We start from the raw sequence: 24403 nt of genomic DNA, 5'->3' as shown, positions 1-24403 counted from the left end.
GCAGGTGTCTGTGGGCGTGGCTTCATTGTGCTCTGAGATTTAAATCTGCGCATGCGCGAGTCTGAAAGTGCGTTTTAGAATGATTACCGGCGGTGGCCAGTGGAGACAGATTATACAGCTCTACACAACTGTTGTTTTAATCCCTTGAGCGAGGAGATTTAGACAGGAGAGAGCACTGGCTTCGAACCCAGCTGCCATATTGTGTGGAAAAACGACGAGGGGAGTCCGGTTTTGAGAAAAAGTACTTTCCCCCAACAAACCTGACAGGACTTTTGAGGAGTTTAAATTCGCCTTCAAGGCCACTGGCGGTGGGTTTCATGTCGGGCAGCTAGTTGCTTCGCCAGCTGGCTGAGAAGAGAAACCGAGGCGAGTGTTCTTTATTTCGGTATATTTATTTGGATTTGAGGTGTTCTTTCTACACGCTCAAAGATGAAGGACCGATTGGAGCAACTGAGAGCGGTGAGTCGAATGCAACATTTTCTTGTAATTATAAACCTTGTTATTTCACAGCTCATAAAACTGCCCTGCGTCAATGAAAATATCAAATGCAAACAGAAGTTCGACATCTTCACAGTCCTCACGTAATTTTCACAGCTGAAAAATAGCTTTTTAAAATAATTAAAGTATCAAATGTGTCGTGCAGTCGGGACTAAATTCAAATGCAATAGTAATGATCGATTTGTTGTCATCAATTTGTATGTTAAGCGATATACAACATGGTATATCCCTTAATCGTCTGTGTCCAGGATATGATTAACTCGTGTCATTAATCAATTAAATACACCATTTTAAATATAATTGGTTTACACTTGATCAGATAGTTGGCTCTGGATTTTAATTCAAACATCATTAAATGCTGCTTCCTCTTGATGATTGTTAAACTCAAGTTAGGATGAAGTGACTTTTGCTTACAGCACCAACAGGACAAAACGCAACAAAGGTGGACTAAATGTGGCTTCATTCCCTTTCCTTAGGATTCACATGACTTCAAATATGGGTGATTATGAGCCAATATAACATGGGGTGAGGCCTTAATCTTACTGTGTCATGTACCAATTCGGGATGTGTTGCCATAGCTACATCCAAGTCCTGACCAAATATTTGTTGTGTTTGAAGTAGTTCTACTGCGATATCACCTGGGGCTTCTGTGTCTCCCACAGCTGGCCAGTTTTTCAGGGAAACGAAGAACAAATAGCAGCTGAAGCATGCTGGGAAGTTAATGTGTTTAAATTCATTGGATCACATGTAGCCATGATAATTAGTGTTTTTTTGTTTTTGTTTTTTTTTTCTCCATTGTATTGCCATTTTGTGAGGAAAATGTTTCTGTGTCAAGATGCACATTGCACAATATCACAGACCTTATACATATCCACATTATCTTAAAATAGTCGCCTAAGGATATGTCATGAATGTTTTATGTTTATGAAGAACTTCATTTTATTATTTTTTTTTGGGGGGGGGGGGGGTAAAATTAGGCAAATACGGACAGTGGGGCAAATAAGTATTTAGTCAACCACTAAGTGTGCAAGTTCTCCCACTTGAAAATATTAGAGAGGCCTGTAATTGTCAACATGGGTAAACCTCAGCCATGAGAGACAGGATGTGGGGAAAAAACCCAGAAAATCAAATTGTTTGATTTTTAAAGAATTTATTTGCAAATCATGGTGTAAAATAAGTATTTGGTCAATACCAAAAAGTTCATCTCAATACTTTGTTATGTACCCTTTGTTGGCAATAACGGAGGCCAAACATTTTCTGTAACTCTTCACAAGCTTTTCACACACTGTTGCTGGTATTTTGGCCCATTCCTCCATGCAGATCTCCTCTAGAGCAGTGATGTTTTGGGACTGTCGTTGGGCAACACGGACTTTCAACTCCCACAGATTTTCTATGGGGTTAAGATCTGGAGACTGGCTAGGCCACTCCAGGACCTTGAAATACTTCTTACGAAGCCACTCCTTTGTTGCCCTGGCTATGTGTTTGGGATCGTTGTCATGCTGAAAGACCCAGCCACGTCTCATCTTCAATGCCCCGGATTTTCACTCAAAATCTCTCCATACATGGCCCCATTCATTCTTTCTTTTACACGGATCAGTCGTCCTGGTCCCTTTGCAGAAAAACAGCCCCAAAGCATGATGTTTCCACCCCCATGGTTCACAGTGGGTATGGCGTTCTTCAGATGCAATTCAGTATTCTTTCTCCACCAAACACGAGAACCTGTGTTTCTACCAAAAAGTTATATTTTGGTTTCATCTGACTATAACACATTCTCCCAGTCCTCTTCTGGATCATCCAAATGCTCTCTAGCGAACCGCAGACTGGCTTGAACGTGTACTGGCTTCAGCAGGGGGACACGTCTCGCAGTGCAGGATTTGAGTCCCTGACTGCGCATTGTGTTACTGATAGTAGCCTTTGTTACTCTGGTGCCAGCTCTCTGTAGGTCATTCACTAGGTCCCCCGTGTGGTTCTGGGATTTTTGCTCACTGTTCTTGTTATCATGACACCACGGGGTGAGATCTTGCCTGGAGCCCCAGATTGAGGGAGATTATCAGTGGTCTTGTATGTCTTACATTTTCTAATGATTGCTCCCACAGTTGATTTCTTTACACCAAGCATTTTACCTATTGCAGATTCAGTCTTCCCAGCCTGGTGCAGGTCTACAATTTTTTCTCTGGTGTCCTTCGACAGCTCTTTGGTCTTGGCCATAGTGGAGTTTGGAGTGTGACTGAGTAACTGAGGTTGTGGACAGGTGTGTTTGATACCGATAATGAGTTAAAACAGGTGCCATTAATACAGGTAACGAGTGGAGCCTCGTTACACCTCGTTAGAAGAAGTTAGACCTCTTTGACAGCCAGAAATCTTGCTTGTTTGTAGGTGACCAAATACTTCTTTTCCACTCTAATTTTGGAAATAAATTCTTTATAAATAAATTCTTTTTCATTTATTTTGCCTGCAATAAAAAACACAAAAGAGAATGTGTGTGTGTGTGTGTGTGTGGGGGGGGGGGGTTAAATCATGGGCATTTTACACAAAACTCCAAAAAGGGGCCAGAAAAAAGTATTGGCACCCTGTGAAAAAATCATTGATGCTTCTCTAATTTGTGTAATTAACAGCACCTGTTACTTACCTGTGGCACATAACAGGTGGTGGCAATAACTAAATCACACTTGCAGCCAGTTAAAATGGATGAAAGTTGACTCAACCTCTCTCCTGTGTCCTTGTGTGTACCACATTGAGCATGGAGAAAAGAAGACCAAAAAACTGTCAGGGGACTAAAGAAGCAAAATTGTGAGGAAGCATGGGCAATCTCCAGGTTACAAGTCCATCTCCAAAGATCTGAATGTTCCTGTGTCTACCGTCATCGATAAGTGTAAAGCCCATGACACTGTGGCTGACCTCCCTAGATGTGGACGGAAAAGAAAAATTGATGAGAGATTTCAACGAAAGATCGTGCGGATGGGAAAATGCATCAGCATAGAGTTTAAAGGGAAAAAAACAAGGCCTTCATTGAAAAGAACACTGTCCCCACAGTCAAACATGGCGGAGGTTCCCTGATATTTTGGGGTTGCTTTGCTGCCTCTGGCACTGGACTGCTTGTAAATGTGCATGGCATTATGAAGTCTGAAGACTACCAACAAATTTTGCAGCATTATGTAGGGCCCAGTGTGAGAAAGCTGGGTCTTCCAGCAGGACAATGACCCAAAACGCACTTCAAAAAGCACTACAAAATGGTTTGAGAGAAAGCACTGGAGTTTACTAAAGTAGCCAGCAATGAGTCCAGACCTGAATCCCATAGATCATCCTTGGAGAGATCTGAAAATGGCAGTTTGGAGAAGGCACCGTTCAAATCTGAGACCTGGAGCAGTTGGCTAAAGAAGAGTGGTCTAAAATTTGAGCAGAGCATTGTAAGAATCTCATTGATCGATACCGGGAGCGGTTGTTCGCAGTTATTCTGTCTAAAGGTTGTGCTACCAAGTATTAGGTTGAAGGTGCCAACACTTTTGTCTGGCCCATTTTTGGAGTTTTGTGTAAAGTGATAAGGATTTTTTTTTTTTTTTTACCTTCTCTTTTGTGTTTTTTCATTGCAAGCAAAATAATTGAAGATATTACTACCAAAGTATTTGTAATTGCAATCATTTTCTGGGAGAGATTGAGCATTGCAGGGGTGCCAATATTTTTGGCCAGCACTGTACACTTGCGACCTAGCCTGACCACGAATAGAGATTATCTACAAATAGTAAACACTTCCCAAGGTGGAAACTTTTAATGCGAAATGTGTTTTTTCAATGTGAAATTCATCACATTAAAAAAAAACAAAAAAAAACATCATAAAAAAGTGGAAAATTCATTGCATTTTAAAATTATTCTGAACTTTACACTGCTACACCACTGAAGCAGTGGTGTAGCAGTAATAATTAAGAATATTTAACTCTAACAGTAAATGTGATTTATACTGCCCTTTATCAATAGTATATCACTAAAATTGACGACTGTGATGTCAAAACACCTATGTAGCAATTCAAACACAAATCTAAAAAATATCGCTGTACCTTTTAAAAATATGGCGTAGTAAACTGCTTCCTTCCAAGCACGCAGATACATAATATACAGTAATTGTACGAAGAAGTCAACAATTCTGATAATGACAATTTAAAAAGAATTTAACGATGCAGTCAGGTGACTTGACGGCACAGCACAGTGCCGGAGTTAAAGGTATATTGCTGATGCGTCTGCCATCTCCTACTAAGTTAGTGCATCGGTGTTTGGTGAGCCCAAGCCACAATATCTACACTGTGACAAATTGGCCTGTTGGTTTGGAGATGTTCTTACAGACTACTAGTTTTGATGCAATGATTAGTCCTAGTTTGGCTATTAAGAGTTAAGCAGACGTCCTAGTACCCTTCTTCTGCTACTGCCAACTACAAATGTAACATAGCTGCAGTTATTTGATTGGATGAGTAAGTATGTATGTTGGTGGGACTTCCACCTATACACACATCATTCTCCTGCCATCCACTGTGGAGTTTTGCTTTAGCAGAAAACTAGTTTGTAGGGGTGTACAGATCACAATTTTCTGGCGAATCACCAATGTTTGGAAAAGATTTACCTTCCGATCTAGATTTTTGCAGGTCGCAATTTTTTTCATAAACAACAGCAAATTCCAATTAATGTTTATTGTTTGTTTGTTTTTTTAATTGCCAAAACATTGAATAATACATGTAAAAAACAAAAAAAAAACAAAAAAAAAAAGGAAAATTATCAACTTTCCCAACTGCTAAATTATAATTTTCATTACCAAAAATTGAAACTCAGCAGTTTTGTGTAAAGTAAAAAAAAAAAAGCTTACCATTGAAATGAAGATGGAAAAATATGAGCGTGGGGTGCACGTCTGTGAACTGCTTGACAAAACTCCTCTGACCTCCGTTCGCCAGTCTTTATAAGTTAAGGTGACAGTTATTATTGCGTTACCATCGCCGAAGAGATCGCAGGCTTTGTCAGGTTTTTAATCATTCATTTCAGAACTTGTGCAACATAACACTCCAACTGCCAGCAACAACAGGACGTTAAAAGAGAAAGTAATATCTCAACTGCACTCTCGCTCACTTAGCTGTCAGCAACCGCCACATTAGAACCCGATTTGTCACATTATTACAGGTATAATTATTACTATTATTATTCCGATTTTCATTCATAATGTATTTGTTTTGCTCTTTGTAATTGTTATTTGCAATGGTAACAGCAGTATTTATTAAGGAATTAGTGCAGGTTTTCAGGCTGTGGAACGAATTAATGGAATTATAATGTATTCTTATGGGAAAATCCTGCTCGACATACGACCATTTTGACTTACAAACAAGGTCCTGGAACGAATTAACTTCGTATGTAGAGGCACCACTGTACTGCAACAGTGAGATTGTCCGCCAAATGTGAGCTTTCACTAAACTGGTATTAACTGACTGAATTCACTCACAAAGGAAAGACTGAGGAATGAGGCCGCAAAACAAATACTACAAAGTGACGATATATGTAATGACAGTACAAATTTCACTCCTGCCCACGTTAACACAATAAAGAGTGGTAAACCTTACAATTGCAAATGTTATGTTGGGGTCACAAAAGTATGAATATACTCAACAAGTGCACTTATATGCGCATAGCAATGACCAATTATGTCTGAGACCAAATGTTAACGGACTAATGTGGCTAACTGACGAGATCGGTTTTACTTTTAATAAGCAAACTATCACCATGTCCCCAAATTTATGTAATTGTACCCATCGATCAGCCAATCGATTGATGCACCTTTTCTAGTTTAGTTAAGGCTGAGTATAAATACATATCCAGACACAAATGCTTCAGAAACATTTCTAAACAATTTATATAACAACACTTAGTATAATTCAAAATATACATATAATAGAGAATTGGCTACACAAAAATATCCTCAAGTAGTTACTTAAAAGCCTTCAATGCTGAACTGCTAATATACAGGAGTCGGCATTTGTGACAAAGCTCTGTGGTCACATAGAACTTAGGGAGCCATCATAGGTGATGTAATGAGGGATCTTTGACACATGCAAAAATGCGTAGTTAGGTGGGCATCAAATGATTGAGTTCACAACTGTCCCTTGCATCTCTGTGGCATTTTTCCCCCAGCTACTTCAGTAGTCCACACCAAAAAAGACCATCTTATCGAACCGAAGCATTTAGAATGAACTCTCATTCAAAGCAGTATCGACTCAAGCACCAAGATCCATGTCATATAAAATTAAACATTTTAAAATTAAAGATGTGTAAAGTCACTTTTCAAATCCCATTATCAAAACTTTCTACTGCATTAACAGATATCTGCTATAATTTGATAATGTCACAACACTAATTGTGAGTCTCACCATATGTTATTGTGGCATTCTTTCGCTAGATGTGTGTCACTGCCTCTGCGTCCTGCTCTTGCGTCATGTGCTTTGGAGACAAAGTCTGGCGATTTAGCACCTTTTAAAGAGTGGCAGAGAAGATAAGGGAAATAATTTTCATGTGATGGAATTCTGTGGTTTTTACATTTGTAATGTTTTATTGTGTATTTGATGAACAGTTGATTGACAGTGTCTCAAGTACAGGTGTCAAATACAATTTCCAGTATAGTACAATAAAGGGTTAATCTTTGGACAGCTAAGTATACTTGTAATGCATTCAAAGGTCCAGTAATGTTTCTTTGATGTGAAACTGCCAATGTCCTATGAGCAAACATCACAGTAACTACTAATTAGCCATTGTAAAGCTTGTTGGATGATAAGCTCCTTGAAAGGTGGAAAAGCGCTATACAAGTATAACACCATTTACCATTATTAAGGCTAGGTAAAACGTCCTTTGGAATTGTAGTGTCATTAATAAAAAAAAAAAGTACAGTACAATGCACATGTGGCAGCACAGTGGTTGGACAAATATCTCTCACAACAACAAGCTTTATGTTTCGAATATTGGTTTGTGCCTCACCTTGTAGAATTTGTGTGGTCATCTCCATGCATGTATTGCTTAAATTCCCTAAGTACTGCGACCCTCATCCTCCGTTCTTTTTTTTTTTTTTTTTAAGTGGTAAATGCGTCAGCCCCGATCTATGTTGTCATTATCAGAGGTGGGTAGTAACGGGTTACATGTACTCCGTTACATTTACTTGAGTAACTTTTTGAGAAAAATGTACTTCTAAGAGTAGTTTTACTAAGCAATACTTTTTACTTGAGTGAATTTGTGAAGATACTCTTACTCCGCTACTTTGGACTACACAAGAGTCGTTACATTTTTCCTCTTTATTCTACAAATTAGCTTTATTATTGTTTTGGCAGCGATACCAAGACTAGCTCTACCAATTTCACCATTGAGACGTCGCAAAAATAATCACATGACTCCGTTAAACCAATCAGACGCAAGCTTGCCGTTCTGTGATCGTGCCAGCCTATTCAATCAAGTGTCGTCTTTAAAGCACTGTAAAAAATGAAGTATTTGACATAGAGCGCTGCCCTCAACATGACTGACAGCTCGGATTTTAAACTCTCTTCCAGTCTTTATTTGGCACCGATTGACCATGGACTACAAAAGAACTTTTCACTATTCAAACTAGGAACTATTTTCTCCACTAGAGGGCATACATGCTCTTTGGACGAATAATGTTTCTTTTTTTTTTTTTTTCTTGCAGGAATTCAATTTTTTTTTTTTTTTTTTTAAGTATTTCTTTGACACAATGTGCTTATGCAATGGGTTATTGTACAGTATTATTATAATAACAGTTCAAATAGATAAGCGTGTATGAGAGAAAAAAATGTTTAAAAAAAAATCAGACAAAAATAAGCAATTACAATGTTACTCATTACTTGAGTATTCTTTTCAATGGATACTTTTTTACTTGTAAATTTTTTTGGATGATTACTTGAGTAATATTATTTTGGAGTAACACTACTCTTACTTGAGTAAAATTTTTTGCTACTATACTCACCTTTGGTCCCTATTCTAATGCTACTGGAGACATCTGACGTTCATCATGCACATTAGGGATGTCCCGATCGCATATTTTTGCAACAGAGTCAGTCACCTGATTTTAAGAATCTGCCGATACAGAGTCCTGATCTGATGCCATGAAAAAAGTGTTTTGTGTTTTGTTTGAAACAAGAATAACGTAGAAAATGCTTGTCTTTTATTAAATGCTTCATTGAGTGAGTCCACTCAAATCCACTCACACTTTGACTTACACAATGAGTTGCCACAGCACACTTACGAAAGTTTAACGATGATTGACACATGTGTGCCTTTGATCGTAGAGCTACCAAACTTCTCTGGCAAGATCAATAAAAAGCTGTCAATCATCGTTAACTTTAGTACCAAATGCAAGCCGGACAGCTTGGCTGCACTGCTGAGCAGGAGGTAGGGTGAGAGACTATGGCGCTTTACGAGCATGAAACAGAAAAACAAATATATTTTTTAATTAAAAACCCGATCCTTTTCACCAGATCCTAATCCTCTAAAAAATGGCGCGATCGGCCCAATTTCTGATCACATGAGCGTATCGGGACATGCCTAATGCACAGCATTCCTTTCCTTACTTCATATTGCTGAGTCAAGGGCAGTGGAAGGAAGTGAGCACTTGCTCTTATCTAGCTCGCTTATGCCTCAAAACGTTTTCCTTCGAGGTTCATATTCTTTGACTTGCTGAGGTAGCAGAAAAATGAAAAACCTCTTACTCTTCCTGTATGCATTTACAGCTGCCACAATAGGTCCAAAGTCAAATTTCAAAGCTTCATTTGCAATCCAAATTAGTTCTGGATCTACTCAGTAATAGCAACATTTCTTATATATACTTTGTTGCATGGGAACCTTTGAAAGACCAGTGTCACACTACACTGCCTACGTTTAACTCTGCATGACTTATTTATTTTTATGAATAAAGGTTGTTGGTTAAATTAGGTTGAGCTCCTCTACTTTGGCAATGCAATTTATCAACATTGCTGAGAGCTGTCTGTTCAACCTGCTGTGCCATCTGTGTTTACTGACCTTGTGACTTTTTTTCAAGCGTGCAAGATGGGTTTGGTGTGATCAGGGTCAGACTGGTGTTGTGTATCTGGTTCAAAGCTCCTAATGAGGTAGCTCCATCCATGTTGTCTCAGCACAATACCATTGAGCTGCAAGTGAAGATTGTTGTAATGATCGATAATTAAGATTTCATCCATTTATTATAATACAGAACATTATTTCAAATTGACAGCTTGGAAAATGTAAGCAAAAATGTTGCTCATTGTGTGTATATTTTAAAAACTATTTCAATCGACTTATTTTGATTAAACAAAGACTCAGTTTGCTTTCATGGAGGGCAGAATTCAGAGTTAACTTCAAATTGTCCAAATCCTCTGAATTTAACTGAATAAAATATGTTGAATAATTTGATTACCGATCGTTTTTAAATAATCGTGCTACCTCTACAATAGTATTTTAATGGTGCTGTATGTGACTTAACAATTGAGTCATACACCATGGTGGAATATTCATTCATATAGAATCTATTTTTTTGCTAGTCGAGAACCTGGCAAAAATGAAACGATTTTAGCATTTTAGAAAACAAACATTTTTTTTCAAGCTTTCAGCCCCCCCCCCCCCCCACACACACACACATATGCACACACAAAAGTAGTAAATATGTTTTCCAACTTCCTTATTTTTCTAAACTAATTTACAACCCTCTCTGTGTATATTGTGTTGGCTGGGTGATTCTCATGAACGCTATGGATTACGGTAATGAAGGACATTTACCTAACCCAGCTTAAAATAGCTGAATGCTATAATGACTCACTATTTTTTTCATCAACAGTTTGAGCTCCCTAATATTTTATTTGCAGTAAAATTTCTAATTAATGTCTAAAAACATCTAATATTACACATTATGGCAAAGATCACTTATAGTGGGGAAGTAGGTACAGTACATGAAAAAAACAATTTAACAATACCAGAAAAGGCCAAACAATCTTACCTTTGTAGCCAATTTTTGTCTTGCCTTCTGTGTAGAACATTATGGGTCAGAATAACTATTTAAGGATTTTGATGGGACCATGAACACAGTGCAACAATAATGAAAGCTGCATGCTTAGACACTAGATTTAGCAAAAAAAAAATTGCATACAAAATAAACGATTATAATTTATCGTAATCTGCTAAATTTTAAATGCATTTTTATATTTTTTAATAGAATTGAATACTTATGATTCTGTATTGAGATGAAAACATCAGAGCGTCTCATGGGCCCATTACAGTCATTAGTTTACGACTCTAAAATCAGTTAAGAAAACATAAAAAATACTATTTTGGTGACAAATCATCGACTGAGCAACATAACAGACATACGGTAATCATCTATCAACTAAAAATGAACTAGTTTAGGAGGTTTTCATGACGGTTGATTGAACACTCCAAATTGTCCGTAGGTGTAATATGTGAATGAATGGTTGTTTGTCTCTCTCTGCCCGACGACTGGCTGGCAACCAGTTCAGGGTGTACCCTGCCTGCTGTTAGCTGGGATAGGCTTTGGCACTCTTGTCCCTTGTGAGAACAAGTGCTTCAGAAGATGAAGGAATGAATGACTATATCCCTAAAATCTTCAAAAGGATAGTTCAGGCTCGCTTAATGAGAATCACTCAGCTACTTTAGCCTTAGGTTAGTTTGCTCAAGAGGATGTGTTTAACAACATTGAGTGGTTTACTGAGGTAGTTGGATTGTAATACTTGTATGTACAGTACGTCTTGAAGAAAAGGTGGCTTCACCTGTTATGCCATGTAATGCAAGAAAATGTTCACTGACTTGCCATGCTTCATTGGAGTCCACCATGGTCTTGCAGTCAGCTGTTGGGCTGTTCACCTTGTGGGACAACACATTTCCAGAATGCCCTATTTGTTTCACCCGCACTTTTACAATAATGTCCCCCCATGCGATCTACTAAAACCAGTGAATCCTGCTTGATGTACTGTATGTTGTTATTCAGATGTATAGCAATTGTTTAAGCCTTAAACACCTTAAACTTTAAGGTGACAAACTGGTTTGGAGGAACGCTTAAAAACTTTACGGTTTCATGGTATCACGGTATTGCAATTATAGGTCTAAAATGTGTTGATATGTATGGGTAAAAAAAAAAAAAAAAAAAAAAAAACGATTTTTTTTTTTCCCACAACATATTTGCAAATTGAAACATAAAAATAATGTTAAAATAACAACAATTAAATACCTGAAATATTGTAAGTAAAATTAAAATAGAACTTATAGACCAGGGTTCACTAAATCCGGACCTCGGTGCCACTTTTCCTGTCGTGTTTTCCACGTCTCTCTCCCCCAACACACCTGAATCAAATGATTATGTCATCAGCAACCTCTCCAGAAGCCTGATAATGATCCTGATTATTTTGATTCAGGTGTGTTGGAGGAGGGAGACAGGAAACACGACACGAAACACGTCAGGAAAAGTGGCACCGAAGTCCGGATTTAGTGAACCCTGGTATAGACTATATCCACAAGCCACAGTTCAAGTTGCTCAAGATTAGAGCAAGAACAAAAATTATTATTTGCCATAAAAAAAGTAAAAACACTTCTAAATAAAATTTAAAATATATAGCCTACTGTATATATAAATTGCAGGCACTTCACTGACTTTAAAGCTTAATCTCAACATTTTTAGAGACTTGCTTATTTTCTACATATTTCTCTCTCAGTCCAAGTTATGATGCAGGAATGTGAGCGTGTTCACCTTTTCTGGGTTAAGTTTGGAGCGGTGAGGTGAGAGGAAACTAGTTCGCCATCTTGGCATGCTAACTAGCCTACATTACTTTATAGTATTTGTTTTACCATCGCTGGACACACTACTGTAAACACGCTGAACTCTCGTCAATGTTGGGAAATGTTAATGACAGCATTGACTTACTTTAAATTTTGTATAAAGTGACAGATGATGGTCACATGAACGTGAAATCATGTTCGAGGTGTTGCCCCCCCCCCCCCCCCCCCCCCGCCCCCTTTGCAACCACCCTCCGCAAGCATGTCTTGCACGTCTGCTGTCCTTCCTCCACTTACTCGCGGCTGTCTGTTTCTTTTAGGTAGATGAAGTACTAGCGACTTTTTTTTTAAGTGTTGCCACTTTCAGCCATTGTGTTAACTCGCGGGGGTTTAATTAGTGGTTGGAGTTGATTTAAACAAATTTCGTGCAGTTTGTCAGTTATTTGTTAGTTTTAGGGCTCCGGAATGGCTAAACTAGGTAGGGCGAGTCAATGGTGGTGGAAATGAACTCCATCGACTAATTAAACCCCCGCTAACTCAAAGATTAAGCCTTATGTGAAAAACTCAATTACACGCGATGACATTTTTCTGTTATTTTTATGTTGAGGCAGCAAAAGGAGAAAAATTGGTAAAAAGTAACTGATAAGTTACTTTTAAAGTAACTTATTACTTCATTATCAAAGTAACTCAGTAATGTAACTAGATTACTTTTTTGGGGTGTAATCAGTAATTTTTTAAGTAATCAGTGACAACACTGAATATCATGTACCTAATGATTTCATTAAATTGTATTACACAGAGGATTTTAACTTCTGTTAAACGAATGAATAAATGTACTGTAGTGGATTTAAAAGGTGTAAGGAAGTTTGAACATTTGATTGAGTAATGAGCTCAAGAAGAACTAAATTTGGTGCCTGCACAACAATCTAGATCAAATACTTTTCAGCAAAAAAAGAAGAAATCTCAAGATCTTAGACAGCCATGCCCCCTATTACTGTATGTAAATATCCTATTAAGTATTGGATATTCTTCACACACTTGCTTTGGTTTGCTATTGCTGACAATTGCTCTGATTTTGCTGTTCAGACGTGCAATCAAGATGACGATGAAGTGGAGATTGCTATGGACAATGCAGCCTTCATGGACGAATTTTTCACTCAGGTGAACTTTCAAAGTTCATATTTTGCTGCAAGTTCTTTAATTTCTCGACAGTGACATACTTAACTTGCTTTGTATGCTTCAGATCGAAGACATCAGGAACAGCATTGAGAAAATTGATGAGAATGTTGCTGAGGTCAAAAAGCTTTTCTCAGTCATTCTATCTGCTCCCACATCAGATCAGAGTAAGACATTTAGACACTGTTTAATTGTAATGCCATTTGATTTGCCTACATATTCCGCTTAGATATTATGCTATATACTTTTTGTATGGTTTTGTCATTGTTAAGAAATTCAATAATTGTTCTCCTTATTTGGTGCACTGATAAAATTCGAGTTTAAAGAGCTTTAATAGATGCTTAAAAGTAAATGTAATAATGTGGTTGTAACGTAAGATACTGATGTACCACGTACTATATACGTTTAGTTATGTGCCATTAATTTTAATTTTCTAAAACATGTCCACAGTAATGCAGTGTAGCCCATCATGTTGGTTTACCTAATGTGTATACAGTCATGCAGTTTAGCCCATGTTGGTGTACCTAATGTGTCTGTTGAGAATGCTGCTTTTTTCTGTAGCCACAAAGAAACACTTTTTAAAAATTACTATTATCATTCTGATAAATGTAGTTTGCATTTAAAACTTTTGAAGGTAAACTCCAGTTGAGTGCCTGTTTAACACGTATGTTCCTTTTAGAAACGCAAGATGATTTGGAGGCAATCACCAATGACATCAAGAAAATGGCAAACAACGCAAGAAATAAACTCAAAAGTGAGTTTGCAACTTTCACATATACTGTATATGTAAATTAAGAGTGAGTTGGGTTCAGATTGTGCACTCTTTATACAATCATCATCACGGGATTGTCATCATTGTTTAAATTTTAATTTATAATTGATGCAACATTTGAACCCTTTTACCATGAATGATTAATCTGAACTGTCCTGCAGCTATTGAGAGGAATCTGGAGTCGGAAGAACAGGAGAGGGTGTCAGCTGACATGCGGATACGTAAATCACAGGTACTGTAAATAACGTTGTTAATGGGACTTTGAATGGTCAATGGCTCTTCCTTCCCAATCGTCACAATTATGTTGCTGTCTCCCAGCATGCAGTGCTGTCTAGGAAGTTTGTGGAGGTCATGACAAAGTATAATGAAGCCCAGGTGGACTTCAGGGAGAGGAGTAAAGGACGTATTCAGAGACAACTAGAAATCAGTGAGTGATGCCATGTACAGATTCTGGACAGCAATGTGATGGTTTTGGTTGTCTGAAACAATTTGACTGCTAATTATGCGCAGCTGGCAAGGCGACGACGGATGATGAACTTGAGGAGATGTTGGAGAGCGGCAATGCCGCTGTGTTTACTGCAGGGGTGAGTGTGGTTACAGTAATGTGGTGTTGCACTTTGCCTTGCTCATTAACTACCACAAGTCGAGCTGCCTTTCTCATTAAAACGCAAAACGACTGGTTAATGTTTAGCTTTGGATTTGGTCTAGTGAGCAAAAAAGTCTGTTCGCATTGTTGACCACTGAATCTTATCAGAACAGAAACCCTAACAGGACGTTTCTGTTAGTTATACTCAGTGTTGTTAATTTTACTTTAAAAAAGTAATTAATTACAGTTACAAATTACTTCTCCCAAAAAGTAATTGCGTTAGTAACTCAGTTACCTGAATTTAAGAGTAATTAGTTACTTGGCAAAGTAACTAGTGATCATTTTCATGTTTTATTTTTTTTTTCCTCAAAAAAAAAAAAAAAAAAAAAAAAAAAGGTTACACAATGTGAAGTTTAAAGGGTTTTTGGGACAATTGGCCCTAGCCCAATTCTTTACCCTCCACTTAACTAGACACAAGGGTATTGCGATAACTAGATAGTAACCTTTGCTATGTGTGGAAGTCATTTAAAGTTGTGAATCAACCGTTAAAGTTGTTAAAATTGCTTCCGCTATTGCATTAGTTCCTTTCTGTCTACTTTCAACATGTGTAAGTTTTAAAACTGTTTCATAATTTAAAGATAGATTTAAGTCAAAATTTTGCCGATTTAGGACCATTTGAGATTTAAAAAAAAAAAAAAGTGGGTTCGCTAGGCAGGATCTCTACAACAGAGCCTTCCTGAGAGGTCTACTGCTTTAAGATGGCCGCTGTTTAGTAACGCATGTAGTCCTTAAAACATGTTGTCAATGCAGCCGTGTCCGATTTGCATCTAGTTCTATAATATGTGATATCTACCGTATCATGTGGGCGTAGTTTGTAGGCTACAGTCAGGTATTATTGGAGCCACCTAGCATCGCGTTTGCAACGGCGCCTTCCCTACTCCTGCTTTGCTCTCTCGTCTCCGTGAGTCCGTCTCTCTGACTTTTTTTATTCAACCAACTTAGTAACGCATAGTAACGCACGCCTTTCCCGCCTCAGTAACGGTAACAGCGTTGCCAAGATGAGAAAAGTAATTTATTAGATTACTCACTACTGAAAAAAATAACGCCGTTAGTAACGCCGTTATATTGTAACGCCGTTATTAACAACACTGGTTATACTAGATGACTACAGTGGTACCTCAAGAAATTATTCGTTCCAGAGGGGCTTTCGTATCATGATTCATTATTTTATTCATTAATTTATTTTCAGTATAATGAATCTCGTTATACGTGTAACTTTATTTCGTTCCAAGCTCTACTAAAACACCACACTGAATTTTATAATTCAAGTTTTATAGTCGCATACTAAAAATTACATAAAGTAATTTGGCAGTGAAATGCTTGGATCTTTCAGTCCCAATAACCGTAAAAAGGAACACACAACAATAAAATAAAAATGTAAAAAGAATAATAATACTTAACTAAAATAGAATAAAAAAATCTGAATTATGTAATGTATGAAAATACAATATATACATTTAAATATGTATAACATATAGGTATGCTATGCAGTGTGCAAAATGAGGTAAAATCAGGGTAATCATAATCTGGGTAAAACCAGAATAAAACGAGCCAAACGCATTTGAATAATTCATTCTACATAATGTACGCAAACACGCATTGCTGTTTTAAGTCTCAACATTAGACCTCAAATATTCTTTTGTTCACAATTTTAATTTTACAAAATAATGAACTCTATGGTTTCGATTCATTACATGTTTGCAATCAAAGAGTAGAATAGTCATTTTCAATGTACAGTATATCTGACATTAAAAAATTAGCAACATCTTTGGAAAAGCTTAATTGGTGACATATTGTAAAGGATATCGTTCATTTGTGCGGGTTTACACTGCTATTGTGAAGAGTGACTCCATAACAAGATCGTGTCTTTATTCCAAACATTTAAAGTTATGATTCTGTTGTAATACTCAGGCTCAGATTCCTCTGGAGTACAATTATGAAGAAATCATGAAATTCAGTTCTCTTTAACTCATTTGTATATTTAAAGTACCTGTGACAGCATAAAAAAATCTTAAACAGCATTATTATGTGAATTTCAATCCTATTTTGAGACGATTCGACTATATACTAGTACAACAATTTGGCAAAGCGCAGGTGAGAAGAAATTAGTCTTTTATTCTGACGTCTACCCCCACCTGTCATAAAGGTGCTCTAGTGTTCACAGTTGGGGGATGACGTCTGTAAACTCATGATTTTATCTGATTTAGAATTCAGCGCATTGAGGGGGACGATTCAGAACGAGGAAAATTGCGACAGAGAGCAGCAAAATGTCATTGTTTCAATCTGTCCAATATTTTTACAGGATATTCTTTTTATTTAAGCATTTTTTTACCAAATGCTAAATAAATGATATGGTCATGACAAATAAGTCTTGTGCTAAACGGAGTATGAAATATTGAAACTGCATTTATTCAGTACAACAGGGCAAAATTACTGCATAATGCTGTAGACTTCTTGCACCTCCCGAACGGTATTTTATGCCACCTGAGTTAGGCTTTTGTCAATTCCCAGACCCGGCTTCGGAGACGGAGGAAAGAGAGTAAACAAAGCAGGACGCGTGAAAGCTAGCCGACATGCTAACCACAACCGAGCAGCGTTTCCAGGTTTTTTCTGCAGCGGGCAGGCAGTGCTCGTCGCCGGCGAGAGAAGGGGAAATGCTGAAAATTACATCACACAAAACTACCCCAACTCATGTCACACACGACAGCGATGTTGATTGTCTTCACCGATCGGCCAGCACACGGCGGCGGGCAGGCAGTGCTCGTGGCCGGGGAGAGAAGGGGAAATGCCGAAAATATTGACAAAACAGGAGTAGTATTATCACAAAATACAAGCCGCCTCCTTATAAAAAAGTTTGCCATGATCCCAGTATCTGACGTAATATAAAACACGAAGCTTACTCACTTAGTCATCCGTCCAATGGTCTCTTGATTGTCGGACTTGTTTTGCTCATCGCGGTGAACAAGAATCTTTTGGAAATCCAAAAAGCCTCACGCCACTCTCTCTGGTGCAGCAACAAAAGCCTGCAGCACATTGGGTTGGCGTGAAGCGAAAAATAAACAAATTAATCCGCAAAATCAGCTGAATCCGCAGTCCATCTACATCCTATAATGCAATGGCTGTGTTGTGAGATGCTGACCCGGGTGACGTCATATTCGCATTCTTCCTTAACCCGAGGCCTGAGCCAGAAGTCACTCATTTTCATGGCGCGGGATTCAAAAAATTGAATAAATAAAACGATTGCTTCCACACAAATCTAAGCGGTCCATTTAGTTCAGGAGCATAAAATACTGCTTCAAATAAACATGCTTTTTGCTGTCATAGGCACTTAAATATTGAATACATTTTTATTTCATTTTTTCTTGGCTCTAATGTTTATTAGATTTTAATTGACTCATTATTCAGGTATAGTTTTGTAATACTATAAATGCTCAAACTATGACAGTTGCTTGATATGAAATAGATATGCTCTGATAGTTTCTCCACCATCATGACGAACACTAAGTATTTTAGGAGGTTCTTATGATAAAAATATTCAACCACTAATTAAGAGTGTGCGCTTATAGTTTTTGTACTGACTGCAGATTGTGGACTCTGGCATTTCCAAACAAGCCCTGAGTGAGATAGAAGCCCGGCACAAAGACATTGTTCGTCTGGAAAGTAGTATCAAGGAGCTGCATGACATGTTCGTAGACATCGCCATGCTCGTGGAGAACCAGGTATGCCCCCGCCCCACAATCCAAATCCAGCTGTCTTTCTTAGCTTCATCTTTGGTTACATCACAATATCCTTTCTTTGGTGTCTTTCCCTCTGATTTGTGTACATCCTGACTACATTCAGCTTGTTTCCGCTTGTTGTACCTCCTGTGCCGTGCTCTGACTGTTGATCTCCCTTCTGTCTTTTCCAGCGCCATGACATTTTCACCTTTTCTTTAACTGTGTATTACCAACTTTACCTCATCACTCATCCTTTGTGGGTCAACAGGAAAAAAAATTGTAAGACACCTAGCATCTGAGTAGCTTTCACACTAGCCTTCATAGTCACATGATTCTTTGCATATAAATGACACATGCTGTATAATTGAATATATTTGCTTGCACCATGCTTTCTGAGGAGAAATTCCTTATGAGGTAAGGGACGTATACAATTCGCACTACACCATTTCTTTAGAAACTCTTCTTTCTTTCTGACTTTAACATAGAAAGCATACATTCGAAAAATGTATTGAATCCTTATGCATCATTTGTTTTGCTTGTTAAAAAAACTTTACCGAACTGACTTTTCTGATTTTTTCAGGGTGACATAGTAGACAACATAGAACAGAATGTTTCCAAGTCAGTGGACCACGTCATGGTTGCTAAAGAGCAGACCAAAAAGGCTATTAGGTACCAGACCAAAGCACGTAAGGTAATGCCATACAGCCAACTGATTATCTATCAGTTTGACTTCCTGTTGTTTTTTCCCCCCACTCACGTATTCTACATGCCAGTTTTCTGATTTTACACAACACACAGGACTAGACACACACACACCAGTTAACACTCCATCTCAACGTGCGCCTTCTTATGTATTTATTATTAATTAATTATTTATAACTGCTTTGGGAACCGTGCGCCACGAAAGGGTGGAATGATTGACAGGATTGAGAGCAACATGGACCAATCGGTGGGCTTTGTCGAGAGAGCCGTTGCAGACACTAAGAAAGCCGCAAAGTTTCAGCAAGAGGCTCGACGCGTGAGTTACCGCTGTGGAAATGAGTGGTTCTGTTTCCCAAAAGCATGGAAATAATTTTGTTTCAGTCATTTGAATACTGTTTTTCTTGTCAATGAATATGATAAAATGAAGGTGGCCACATGGTATAGCACAACAGTAAGGCTAATATTGACAATGTAGTCAACCGTTTGAACAGTATTGTGAACACTTTTTGTTGTTGAAATGAAGACTGAAAAAAATCTTATGAAGAACCGTTACACTCATTATATCACAATGAGATTTGATACGAGAGCTGTATCATAAATCCTGCCTATGCAATGAAAATAATTTCTACGTTTCGAATGTGATCAGAGAGGTATTCTCTTTCAGGATAGAAACCTCCACTGCATCCTGTTTCCAATATTTTCGGGGACCTTATTTAGCTAAAGTTGGGATGGGCAAAATAAAATGCTGACTTCACTAAACTTATAGCCTCATGTCAGGAACTCCTTTTTTTTCTACCACCACACATTATGATACACACACACATGCGGTTACTGTAATAGTTACATTTATCAGTTTCCTTCCCTAACATCCTGATAGTACAAGAAAAGTGCATATAAGGCAAATTCCTCTTTAAGCATGCTTTTGGGAGATCAGTAGCCTTTCTCACACCCTTACTGTGATCCTGCCTGTTCCTCTGTGATCCCACCAACCTAACCTAGCCTGAACAGAACTAGACCACCCCTAACTATACCACATACATAAACACACACACACATTACTATCCTCTCTTCTATAATTTTTATTTGCTTGTTGTTTGTTAAGCTTGTGTTTTTAAAAGCTCTTAATTTGAGAAGGTATATAACATCAGTGATAAAATTGTGTACCTGTATTTTAACAATTCGTTGAAATTTGCAAATTTTGACATTAAATGGAGTGTAACTTATATGTATGATATTGTTAACATTCTTTGATGGGTGTTTTGATGTGGACTGTTTCCTTTAAGAAGGAAGAATTACGAACTCAAAGTTCATGTACTGAAACTGACCCACTTTCTTTTGTAGATTTACAATTTATGAGTCACTGTTATTGGTTCTTTGAATTTACACGTTATCTTTAATATCACATTTCCTCATATGGTTGCCAGGTGTCCATTTTCTGAGTGACACAAATGATCAGAGTTCAGACGTTGTAATTATGTAATATTTTCACAACAGCAATATTCTGAAATGCACTCCTATTTAAATATAGATACAAACAAATGGAATATCAACATTAAGGAGTATTTTGAAAATGTAGCACAATAGTAATCTTTCATAGAAAATAGGTAGCTATTCTTCTGCTCTGTTCCTCATTTAAAGAAATCAGAGCAAAAACAAATCAATGCTGTCTGTTATCTGCCTCAGTAGCAAGTTTTAGCATTTATTTCAGGAATTGGAGACATGCAAACTCTTGCAGCACGTTTCAAATGTTCATGATAGAAAATTCCCACAAGGCTTTTTTTTTTTTTTTCTTTAAGGGGGAAAAGTCATCAGGTTCGCTAATTTCCAACAATTGGAGGGTTGATTTATCATGTCATTTTTCAGTGTTGGTTTTGTTGCTAGAAAAATCTAGCACCTGAAATTTTGAATTTTTAAATGAGGGTGAGTACCTTAAAATTGGTACTTGAACCTTTTATAATTGTATTACGGTAATATTTTACACAGTAGGAAAGTATAATATTAATGAGGGAGATTAATTGAAGTGTTCAGCAGCTTTGGCCAAACACAGAGCAGCATTTTATCTCAAACTTGTCAATGATGTCTTACTCTGCTACCTTTCTGACATACTAAAGCTAAATTATCTTATTATTAATTAAGCTATATGATAATAAAAGTTCAAAATGGCAATTGGAGGGCAAAAAGGGAGTCATACATTTAGTTGCAGCATGACATCCATTAGAATGAAGGCCACCATTTGAGGAACTACGTCTCATGTTTCATCGCAAAAACTCATACCGTGACGTACACAAGAACCACCAGACAGGATGCCTAGCACTGCATGGTGGAAAGTTTTTTTGAAGGGGCCCCCCATCTGTACTTCTCAACAGAGATTGGTGTATGTAGTGCTGATTGTTCTGGTCTTGCTGGCCCTGCTAGCTCTCATAATCGGGTTGTCTGTGGGCCTGACGCGCAACCAACGAGATGTTTGAGTAAGACGATTGCTAAGGGTGAGTAACTCGGGAGCAAATAATCTCTCACAAAGAGTTCAGCCTTCTTTGAACAAGGGTTTTCATGGGTTGGCTCTCCCACTAAGGCTTTGTGTGTAGATGACTTGCTGTAAGTGTTTGTGGTGTGACGGTTGTGGGCGGTGGGTGTTTTCTCTCAATTATTCAACAAACAAGTAAAGGTGCTTGCGGCAACTGAGTTGCCACTCCTATGCAAGTTGAGGATTTGACCTTGCCCTAATGTTGTTCTCCCTCTTTGTAGAAGATGATCATTATCGGTGTCATCATAGCGGTGATTGTTGTCATCCTCCTCGCCATCATCCTCTCACAGACTCTATAGCAGGACCTCAGTCATCATGATCATCTTCACTCCATCCATTCCCTGCGTAAAAACCAAAGAAAAGACACTTATCGCAGCTGTACCGTATTTAAATCTCATTCATTATCTTGTTCAATGTCTAGAGGAATGAGAAAATCAGTGAAGCATGTAAACTAAAGGGATTTTGACCTTAATTCTATTGAGCTTATTCCCTGCCTCAAAACAAAACCCAAGACGGAACCTAACATGAGGCTCATCAATGTACTGCCACTCCATTGTTGCGCATCATTTCAGTATCAAGTGATGGGAAATGACTTTTAATGCCCAAAAACCTAAGGACCTGGCACTCTTCTTAAAGTATATCTCGGTCCACTTGTTTTTTTGTTTTTTTTTTGAAACGCCTTGCCTTTTATGAGCCTTTGACACATTTCACAATGTACTGGGAATTTTAAGGTTCTTGGGAGTTTTAGCACTTTCACTTTGTTTCTGTAATTAAACTTGTGAATTTTACACGAATTGTCAGATTATTCCGTATTGTGTGTTGCCAACCTTGAGCCCTGAATATTGAATTGAATAATTTTATTATCATACACAACGTACAACAAACAAGCATACCGTAAAAGGAGAAAGACAAAAAAAATCCATTTGATTACCGGTGAACATTTTTATGCCAAAGGCCACAAGTGGTACTAACAGTACTCAAAATGTATGTGAATTTATTTGTTGATAAACGCCATGCTAATAAAGTTGCACAAACACAAGGGACACATTTCAAAGCTGTAGCCTGCTTGGTGACTTCCTGTCACATGGGTGTTGTTTTATTGAAATTAGTTGATTGATTATTGACCAAATAATTCTAAAATGACATACCCTATCAAATTTATTTTCATTGGATTTTTTTTTTTTCCAATCGATATTCAAAGATCTGGTTAACACTGTACTTATCATTCATAGCAGTGAACGTTCTGTGAGGCACCAGCCACAACACACTGAAAAATAATTCTCAACAAAGTTTTATTCCTGCAATTTGATGTCGGGTTGCATGTGTTTTTAGCTTTAAAAATTGTTTCTGAGTCCCAACAGAACAGATTTCTGTGCAGTGGGCCTTCTCGGTGACAGCCATCAATGAGTAGAACAGTTGCACAGTGTAATCAGGAACATCTGCCATTAAAAGACATTTTCATTGGATTGCAGTCTGAATGTTACGTTTGTATAAAAGATTGCTTGAAGTCACCTTTAACAAGGAAAAATGAGTGATTATACACTGTTTGACATTCACGGATATAGTACTTTCATGCAAATTGAAGTTATTTTCTGAAAAGATTTGTGTTTCCTTGTAATTGCCACATTTGGATCACTTTATTATGGTTAAGTACTATGAATAATTACTGTAGGTAGGGTTTTTTTCTGTAATGTGATTTAAAAAAAAAAAAAAAAAAAGCCCCCCTGCCCACACACACACACACACACACATACTCACACCCACACATCTTCCCCCTCGTTCTCCTTATTCCCAGTCAATGTACCTCATGCAATTAGTAACAAATGCACGAATAATTATTATTTTTTGCTCGTACCTGCAGAAAAAGATGATGATAACTTTGTGCTGTGCCATCATTGGAATCGTGGTCTTCTCCTATCTCTACAGCTTCTTCTCATAAGAGGTATTATGCATCAACTTAAAATTTTTAAATTCTAAATTTCTAAATGTTAAATTCTAAATAGAAAATGTCTTTGTCTGGTGTTTTTGCTTCAAAGGATTCCTCAAACATTTGTCACCTTGATTGAATTGAGTGAATCCAAACAGTTTTTAATGTGTCCCTGCCTGGTATGTACCTGCCCCTCAATGTATTGTTTTTTTGTTTGTTCGTTTGTTTGTTTTTAATTGCTGTATGAATCAGGACGTGTTTTTGCCAGATAGTTTTTTTTTCAACGCTGTACTACCCTCTGGTGGTCAAAAAGAAGACGTCCCACATTTAAAATGGTTAAATTGTGAGTAATATTTGAACGTTATAAAATTCGTGCCGGGGATTAATTTGGTCCTGTGTAAGGATTTAAAAATCAGATTACACGCGTTTCACTGACAACTAAAAGTATTAAGACTTGTTTGATGTCACAAATGTCATGATTTGTGTGTGATTGTGTTGTGCGTGTGTGCGTACTCTGAAAATGTGTGCAATTCTATTTTTATTCTTTTTTTTTTTTTTTTTTTTTTGGTCATGAGTTGTAACTCACTCCTTGGCTGCCTGTCAACCCAGAAAAGTGTGTTATGTAATAAACGATAGCTGTTCG

The 24403-nt window shown here is 37.6% G+C and overlaps 1 protein-coding gene across 8 annotated transcripts; it reads left to right on the top strand.

The window, feature by feature from the left end:
* The first annotated feature begins 60 nt into the window (after window positions 1-60).
* On the top strand, window positions 61-24403 carry stx3b (syntaxin 3b). Of its 8 annotated transcripts, XM_057850032.1 has the most exons (12): window positions 61-459; window positions 13384-13458; window positions 13541-13640; window positions 14153-14227; window positions 14407-14477; window positions 14564-14672; window positions 14756-14829; window positions 18476-18610; window positions 19188-19298; window positions 19515-19625; window positions 23695-23775; window positions 23870-24403. In XM_057850032.1, the coding sequence occupies exons 1-11, from the start codon at window positions 430-432 to the stop codon at window positions 23770-23772; spliced, it is 969 nt and encodes a 322-aa protein (XP_057706015.1). In that variant the 5' UTR covers window positions 61-429; the 3' UTR covers window positions 23773-23775; window positions 23870-24403. The 8 variants fall into 8 exon arrangements, 7 of the variants coding, with proteins under 7 accessions (XP_057706015.1, XP_057706010.1, XP_057706008.1 ...); XM_057850027.1 differs by lacking the exon at window positions 19188-19298; XM_057850025.1 differs by lacking the exons at window positions 19515-19625; window positions 23695-23775; window positions 23870-24403 and adding exons at window positions 21676-21795; window positions 22055-23584.

The sequence above is a fragment of the Corythoichthys intestinalis genome, chromosome 11, assembly GCF_030265065.1.
Source record: "Corythoichthys intestinalis isolate RoL2023-P3 chromosome 11, ASM3026506v1, whole genome shotgun sequence".
Lineage (NCBI taxonomy): Eukaryota > Metazoa > Chordata > Actinopteri > Syngnathiformes > Syngnathidae > Corythoichthys > Corythoichthys intestinalis.
Note: the sequence above shows the minus strand (reverse complement) of the source record. Positions and strands in the feature narration are given on the sequence as shown.